The 8,585-nt window shown below is 55.3% G+C and overlaps 1 protein-coding gene across 1 annotated transcript; it reads right to left on the bottom strand.

Annotated features, from left to right (window-relative positions):
- Positions 1 to 2,707: 2,707 nt before the first annotated feature.
- On the bottom strand, positions 2,708 to 8,106 carry PDZK1IP1 (PDZK1 interacting protein 1). The gene is made up of 5 exons (XM_084786676.1): positions 8,088 to 8,106; positions 7,662 to 7,835; positions 5,454 to 5,562; positions 3,531 to 3,626; positions 2,708 to 3,089 (listed from the first exon to the last, which is right to left on the bottom strand). The coding sequence occupies exons 2-5, from the start codon at positions 7,726 to 7,728 to the stop codon at positions 3,017 to 3,019; spliced, it is 345 nt and encodes a 114-aa protein (XP_084642802.1). The 5' UTR covers positions 7,729 to 7,835; positions 8,088 to 8,106; the 3' UTR covers positions 2,708 to 3,016.
- Between the last annotated feature and the right edge of the window lie 479 nt (positions 8,107 to 8,585).

Raw genomic sequence — 8,585 nt, 5'->3', positions numbered from 1 at the left:
ACAGCTTTTATCGAAAGCAGCCGCAGAGGTCAAGTTCCCCTTCAACACTAACTGGTTAGCAGTGCTTTAAACTCTCTCCACCTGTGCAGTCTGGGTAGCTGTTTCCCTTCCTGCCTGACTTCGGTGTGACCCTGTCACCCTGTGAAATCCACACGCTGCGGGTGGGAATAAGGGATGGAAGGTTACAAGCCCTATGCCAGGAATCAGAAAGAGCTAGCTGGGGGGCGACAGTTTGCTTGTTACAGAGCGGGTGGTAGGGACCAGCGGCAGGTGAGAAGACACATAGAACTGAGAGATTCTGGCTGATGCGTGAGACTTGCAAGCCAAGCACAGACCTTAAGGAAGCTTGGACTGAGGAAGCACCGGGGAGAACCAGCAGGAAGCAGAAGAGACCGGCGAGGGAGCTGGCAACCGAATCAAGCCTGGGGGGAGGGGGAGCAGTTGGGAGGCTGGACTGGATACTACAGAGACAAAAACTAAAACGTTCTTAAGAAGCTAAGAGACAAAGAGAAACTGGACAGCTGAGAGGTCTTACTTGGAAAGCGAAGAATGGGGCGTGATCAGAGAGAGGGGTGAGTCGGTGCGGCCCCGCCCCTGGTCACTCGGGAGTTTTGCTTTTCTTCCGCGGCAGGGGTGGGGCGCTCGCCTTCCAACCCCGCCCCCAGGCCCTCAAAGGCCACCCCTAGGGACTGGTGCTTCAGCCCAGTAGATGGTGAGGGGCCCAGCTGGTGCGTTATCAGTCTCCTCCAGCAGCGGGCCCGCGCCACCGAGCGGCTGACAGTCTGAGATTAGGCCCCGCGAGGGTCATTAAGCAGCGGCCTGGCCCTAGCCCAGCCTCCTTCCCTCCTGATCCGACCAGGCCGGCAGGTGGGAGCTGGCGATAAGCACGGGGGTCTTGACGGTTCTGGGGCGGGCGCTGCTTACTCCCAGCCCCTGGTCAGGATGGAACATGAGTGGGGGGGAGCAGGACTGTAGGTCATTATTAGCCTAGCCCCTGCCGGGTGGCTACCAAGGCTCTAAGAGCAGGACGGGGCATCCTCACAGTTGCAGACTGACAAGGGCGGAGTTGCGGGGCGCGGGGTGGGGGTTGGGGGGAAAGGGGAGGGACAGGTCTCTCCTAGCAACACCTCATAGGTGGTTCTATCCTGGCCCTGGCAGACTGGGGGCTGATTTAATCCCACCTAACACTTCCCAGGAACAACTTTGGGGCGGAGATGGGAAGGAATGTGGCCACCTGCAAGGGCATCAGATCTGGCTCGATCAAAGCAGACTATGTGTGCCTTAGCGGGAGACCCAGTCTCTACCACCCTCTGTCTACTTCCGTGAGAAAAAAAAAAGCCGGGCAATCTGGCTCCCTGCTTTTTTTTATCAAGGAATATCATTCCTGAAGGAAAAGAGGAAAGACTAGGCACACTTCAAACTGGCAGCCGTTGGTGAGGTGGCACGAGCTACAGAACACCACAGAAGGCGATTGCCTAGAGGAGTCGTCAGAAGCAGAGATCAATGTTCATAACGCTGAAGATCAGAGAGGAACAGAGAGTGCCCAAGATCACACAGCAGGCCAGGGAGACCTGGAACAGAAACACTACTTGCCCTTCTTTGCTCAGAACTCTACCTCTGCTGCAGGCTGGCTCCTAAACCCCAGGGAGGTGATTTGTGGGTACTCCTTGAGACCGTCAGGCAAGCCCTTAGACCACAAAGTAACCACTGTGACTGGGACAAGAATGCTGTGGAATGGTGAGGGAGCTCTGGCCAGCCTTTCCACACAGGCCTCTGGATCTGGAAATGAGTCTGTTTGGGGTTATTACCACAGACAGAGGGGCAGATGACGCTCAGTGAGACACAGACACCGAGGAGGAGCTGGGCCAGGCAGGTTGCTTGCCTCTTTTCCCCTCTGCCAAACTGGGTTCCCTGACTCCCATGTCATCCAGGGCTGAGAGCTGGGAAGCTGGAGAGGACTTGATTCTGTGCTAGCTCCTCCAGACACTATTAGCCCAATCCTCCGCACAGTATCAGGGAGCTTGGAGTGACAGTAGCTCTCCCAAGGTCACATAGTAGGTTGACTGATGACACAAATTTGGGCTTCCTCAGTCTCAGCCCCAGTTTTCTTTCCCAACATGTCCCATGTGGTAGCCCGACACTCTGAAGCCCTGGGAAGGGGAGAGCTGTGCATAGTGGGTGGTGCTGTATAGAAAAATCCAGAAGGCCCATGAAGAACTGCAAAGAGGGATATCCCTGCCGAAAGGCCCAGCCTTAAACAAGGGCAGAGTAAAAAGCTCCTCAGCCTCTTCCTGCCCTCCACACATGAAGGATGCATTTTGAAATGGGCCAGGGCTGGGGGTGTCCATGATACCCAGGTCTCATCAGGGTCTTCCTCTCCTGAGAAGATCTCCTGCCTGCTCGAGGCGAAGGATGGGTTTAGTTGTGAGAGACAAGAGCCACACACAGACGGGGATGAATTCAACTCTCCCACAAATGTTCACACCCACAGAGTTCCCACACATACCCAGACACCAGAGGACACTGCCCCACCCACCCCACCCACCCCCTCTCCTAGACATAGACTCGGCCTCTCCAGCTGGGCTTCTATGCCCCTAGAGATGTGCATGTGACCCCACCATGGCAATGGATCCTAGAAGGGAGTTATAACTGAAAAGAAATGGGTGAGGCCTTGCTTGGAGCCTGGAAGCTGGGTCAGAGTCACCACCCCAGAAGTATAAAAAGTCTTTATTTCACAGAAATAAGAGCCACTTCCATAGTTGCAGGAGGCGGGGAGGAGATAAGAGAGGGCCTGAGCTGGGCATCTCTTCAGGATTGTGTGGAAGACCCCAGGGCCACAGTGCACCCCATGCTCAGGTTGGTCTGAGCCCTTTGCCTGAGATGGCAGTGATTCAAGAGAGCTGAGAGGGTCCGCTTGCTTGACCAGATTACTGCCAAGCAGTGGCCAGGTGAAATGGTAGGCATCAACTCCATATTCCCTGTAGCCTAAGGGCTGCCCCCCCCCTAGATGGGCTTGTCACATGGGTGTGCTGCGGACCCTGCCCTCTTCCTCCAGAACATTCTCAAAAGCATTCTTGTGCTCGCTGGACCTGAAAAAGGAGGTAGGGCTTACTGGGTCATTGACTTCCCTTCCCCCCATTTCTTTCCCACTTGACCCTCCTGCATCAGCTTTCCCTCCAGAATTAGCCTCTGAGAGGGAGTGGAGAGGGAAGGCCTTCCTCTGAACATATCTGGACCTGTGTGCCTGAAACACCCCCACCCACCCACCCAATCCCCTGTTCAGCCTCTACTATGTCCCCCATTGAGCCTCCCAAAGAATTCCTTTTTTACATGTCCTCCACTCACTGGCCATTTCAATGACTCCTCTTTTCCCTCCTTCCCATGATGCCCACTGCCTTACAAAGATCCTGCCCCCCCCAACTGAGCCTTCTCCATCTTCATCCAGCCCTCTTCACTCCACTAGGCCTTCTCTTCATCAGCCCTTTCCCTTGGCTCCGCCACTTTTCCCACGTCCCCCAGCAGCATCTCACCGAAAACCAGATGCCATCGAGGAGTATCTGCCGTCCATCCCCACCAGGACCCCATCTGCCTTGTTTCCAACCATCATGACCATGCTCCCAGGCTCCCTGGAAAAGAAGCTTATCAGGAGGGCTCATCAATGACTGTCCACTCCATCCCATCCAAGAAGACTCTATTCTGGAACCTGGTTCTCAAAGTCCAAGGCAGGGAGCACCCCCAGATCAGAAAGCACCTCTGTCCCCTGGGCCCTGCGGACACCAGCTCCCAGCATCAGACTTCACACTCTCCTCCTTGATCGACAAGGAAAATGGAGGAACACGGGGCATTTGTAAGATGCTCGTCGTGGGCCCCAGGTCTCTTTTCACTGACGACACACACACACACACACACACACACACACACACACACACACACCCTCAGCCCCCATCATAGACCCAGCAGGACTCAGAGTACATCCCAAATTAGGAGATGTGGCTAGGGGCCACAGAAGGCAGAGATAAGGCTAACAAAGCATTTCTGGCAGAGAGCTCCTTCACTCCATCATTGAAACTGCTTTTGTGAGGAGCCCTTGTATCTGCTCAGCTGTCCCCAGGCATCCCCACAGGCACGTCACACCAGACACGGCCCACCCAAGTCAACGCAGCTTGATCTCAGTGTCCCCTGCCTCAAGGATGCTTCTAGAACCATCCCTGCCCTTCCTCCTCTGACGCTCCCTACTGTCTCCCTCCATCAACTCCCAGGTTCCCTTTCAAATGGCTCCTATGTCCATCCCTTTTCTGTCCCATCCCCTCTGTCCCCTCTAAGTCCAGACTGTCCAGCCTCAGGTGTCTCTAAACTTGCCGACTCTGTGTAGCATGCACCCACATGGAGCAGACAGAAGGCTGTTAAGGTCGGCCTCTTGGGATGCAGAGGGCCTCACAGGCATCCAGACTGCAAAAGCAACTCAGGTCAAATGCAGCTGAAGGAAAAGTACAGAGTGCAGGACATCCACTGATTTCAGCTGCACTGACATAAAGCCCCCTACTCTAGGTCCATGGTGCTGCCAGACAGTCCCGCCGACCTCACCAGCCTCACACTCAACTCTCTTGTTCTCCACACCTGAGCTCCTTCTGCAAGCCATGCAAGGCCGCTCCTGAGCCCCTGGCTACCAGGCCACTTTGGCGAGATCTGGGAAAAGATCCCCTAAGACAGCATAGCTTCACTGGGTCGGGGTGGGGGTGGGGTGTTGCATTTGTACATTCATGCCTGGCAGCTGGCCTTAGTGCCAGGCCCCAAACTTGGGACTCAAGTGTCCCTTCTTCCACACCACCCCATCCTCTGACTAACTTCCTGTATGTCAGGTTCTGGGGTGAATGTGCAATCAATGAAGTCTTCCTAACAAACCCCCCTCCCAGCCCAAGCCAGTTCAGGCGGTGTCCTGCACTCTGTACTTTCCTTCCGCTACATTTGGTTGGAATTGCTTATCCAAGCCTGTGTGCCTGTGGGGTCCTCTGTAGCCTATGTAGCTGACCCTCCAAAAGGGTGGGGCTGGCTGTTTCTGGAAGAAGACCAGGCTCCTATCCCAACTCCAGGAGTAGAAACAAAAACTGAGACAGCAGAGAGAAGACATTGCTCCCAAGTTCATGCCTGGGGCAGGGGGCAGTGGGGGAGATGTTGCAGGGCTGGGGGGGTGGGGGGGTGGGGGGGAGGAGCTGGAGTCATGCAGAGGGACAGGAGAAGATCTATGAGGCCAACAGATAGAAGGGCCTAGAAGCCAGAAAGGCTCTGAGCTGGTTCTGTCACGAACTCCTGCTGGGAACTTGAGCCCGGTTTCCCTTCCTCATGGCCACAAGACTTCAGCTAGAGCTCCTGAGGTCACCCCCCCCCCCCATTAGAGTCAAAGCAATGGATTCTAGGGCCACCCTGGCCACTATAGGCCTTCACATGATGCTCACGGCTCATCCTGGCACCAGAAGTGGTTGACTGCGAAGGCGACTGCAACGAGGACGAGAAACACGGCCACGGCAATAAGGCCTTGCATCCAGGGCTGAAGGCTCCCTAGACCTGGAAAAGGAAGAGGATCAGCAGGTACACAGCAGTCTGAGGACTGTGTCCAGGGCCAATAGCTTCTGGAAGGCCAAGGGAGACATCTGAGTGGCTGGAGTAGGCCTAACGAAGGCCTGTCCACTCTCCTGAAAATGAGGAAGGATGGAGGCTTGGAGCCTACTAAAGTTTGAAGAAAACGTGAACAGCCAGACAGGGAGCAGGCCTCAGCATTTTCTCAGAGGCTCAGGCTCCCAGAGGCTCCTTCCTGCACACACCCCCTACAGTCACATGCAGGGCCCCCTAGGAAGTGCAAGAAAACAGGGACCAAAGGGCAACCCCAATGGCTGGCCTAGGCCTTTCCCTGTCAGCTGGGAGTGGCCCTTTCTCCTCCCCCACTGGCCCAGGGCTGCCAGGCCTAGGCTGGCATCTGGAAGATCCAGTTCTAAAGCACAAAGCTTCTCTGGGAGGATTGGGAGGGGTTGAAGTCTGCCCAGGGCTGCTCAGCTGGGGTGTAGAGACTTAAAGATGGTGGGCGGGTTCCAGATTGGAGCCCCTGCATCCTCTCCAGCAGCGTGGCCAGGGCACAAAGCTCAGAGGCCAGGTTACGGTCTCCCCATGTACCCCGTCCACTGTTTTACCCGTGGTGTCAACTCCAACCCTTAAAACTTGCCAGGAATTCTCCTCAGGCTGCTGACATCCCCAGGGAAAACAATTTTCCCCCGTTAGACTAAGGATCTCACCCTCCAAAGGCACAAAACCCAGCAGCTAGGAGTCTCAGGAGGAAAGAGAAGACAACAGGAGACTTGGGAGAGAGCCTGCCTTCAGACAGGACTGTATGACGAGAGCCGCCCTACATTGTGAGAGGCTGGGCAGCAAAAGGCCTCAGCTTGCCTCACTCCCACTCCAAAGTCCTTCTTAGGGTCCACCTGGGAACTGGACTGCTGCAGCAGTGGCTTGCCTACCCTTAGTGCTGCCTCTAAGGCTGACGGGCGTTGGGAAAAGAGAGGATCATGGGACTCTCCGGGGCTATAGCTATACCAAGCCTAGGTTAGCAACTCCCCTAACTCCCTTAGGAAGCAGAAAATGCACAGCCTGACTGCCCTGCAAGGGCCGATGTTTTGGATACATCCCTTCCCATCCTGGCCAAGAAACTTGGGCCCATGACTTTTTCTGGCCAATGATGCTCAGGTATTTGGAACAACCATGGGAGGCCCTCTCCCCATTTTCTTCTCCTTTAGATCTTACAGATAACTCTCTTACCCCCACCCACCCAGATTCCAGGGGCCATAGTCTCCTCCTCCTCCTCCTCTTGTGGCTCTGTAGGCAGCCTATAGAGCAAGGGGCAGAGTCAGAAGCAGAAGAAAAATGGCTCTGGATCTGTTCCTTCCTGAGCCCATTATAAGTTACTGGACCTCTCTGGTACTTTGGCCTCTCAGAGGGCCTCTCCAAGACATGGGACTCCGAGGGGAAGCAGATATACATGAGCAGCTTTGGCAGCCCCCTCTGGACACCAGACTACTGGGAACAAAGCCCTTCCACACCATCAACCCAGCAGCAACCTGAGAGGTGGTCAGGGTAAGGTTTACTGAGAATGAATGAAAAAAACTGAGACTCCGAGTGAGCCAGTAATTTCCTCATGGTGGCATAGCAAGGCAGAAAATATGCCAGCACACCTGGTGAAAAGTATACCATGGTGGGGCTACTCTGGAGAAGGTGAGAAAAAGAAGACCCAGGCCATTCTGTCCAGAGGCTCATGCCTTTAATCCCACACCCTCTCCAAACCCAGAGCAAGCATTTGAGAGTGCCTTGGGACCACTCCCAGGCTCGGCTTTTTTAGCTCCTGCCCTCAGGACCCAGCCATCTCCGAGGCAATTGTTGCTGTGAATATTGGATCTCAACTCCTGTTTCTCCCCTAAACCCCCAAGCCAACATGTCCCCTGCTGCCTCACCTCCCACTGAAGGAAAGCAAATTACAGAGCCTAAGTCAGGGGTCTGCGACTGGCCCAGTGTCTGTTCCCCCTCCAAAACACCGTCACAGGTCCCCACTCCGTCCTGGGTCACTGTATTCCAACCAGCCCCCTCCTCCCTGTAGCCCAGGTGCCCCTGCCCTGTGCTACCTTGTTGACAGCTGGCAGGTGCCACTGCGGTGAGTAGACCCAGCACAAGCAGGCTGAGAGCCAACATGGCTGCAGGAAGCTGTGCTGCCTTGGTCCAGTGCTGGCTTTTGGTCTCCTGGAGCTGCTGGAGGTCTGGGGGTGTTTGTATGAGATCAGCTGGGGAGCAGTCTGGCTCTAAAGGAGTGGCGCAATTGGGTTAAGCAGAAATGGAGAGAGGGCGGAGAGGAAAGACTGGCAGGCTGGTAGAGAGAAACTGCCCTTCCTCCCCTGGAAATGAGCTGCCAGGCCTGGCTGATGCCCAGCCCGACAAATTGGCATTTAAGGTACTCCCTGTTAAGGAGTTGGTCTTTGGGACGGAGGACTAAAGGGGAAGTCCCAGCCTCTCCCAAGACCCAAGCAGCCTCAGAAGTCTTCCTTTGAGCTCACCTTTCCTGGCAGTGGGCTGGGCTCCCAGGGAAAGGTGTGACACATTTTTCAGTACCGCCTTGAATGGGCCCAGTGGGTGGGGCTTCTTGGAAGACTGACAGTGGGATTAAGACACTTGCTGGCTGGCTCTGGGAGCCAAAGGGAAACCATCAGTGACCAAAAGACTCAGCCACTCAATTTCCCCAAGAACCTGTCCTGTATTCTGCCCTCTCCTCGCCTTTCTGTCCCACCAAGCCCGACCCTGGGATCCCAGCCCTAAGACACAGCCTCCCTTCACAGTCCCCAGCCTTGACCAGTTCAGCTGTCTCATAGCCCCCCTCAACATCGACTTGGTCAGTAGCCTCAGCACCTACCTTTAGATCCACCATCCATCATAGAAGACAAAAGGTCTAGCAGAAGGAAGTACGGTTCCAAATGCCTGGGCCCAGTCTGTAGCCAGGAGTAGCCAGGAGGAAGTGCAACTGTCCCCAGACATCACTGACAACCCAGAGCCAGACT

The sequence above is a fragment of the Acomys minous genome, assembly GCF_964271855.1.
Source record: "Acomys minous genome assembly, chromosome: 6".
NCBI lineage: Eukaryota > Metazoa > Chordata > Mammalia > Rodentia > Muridae > Acomys > Acomys minous.
The sequence above is the reverse complement of the archived record's forward strand: the minus strand, read 5'-3'. Positions and strand labels throughout refer to the sequence as shown.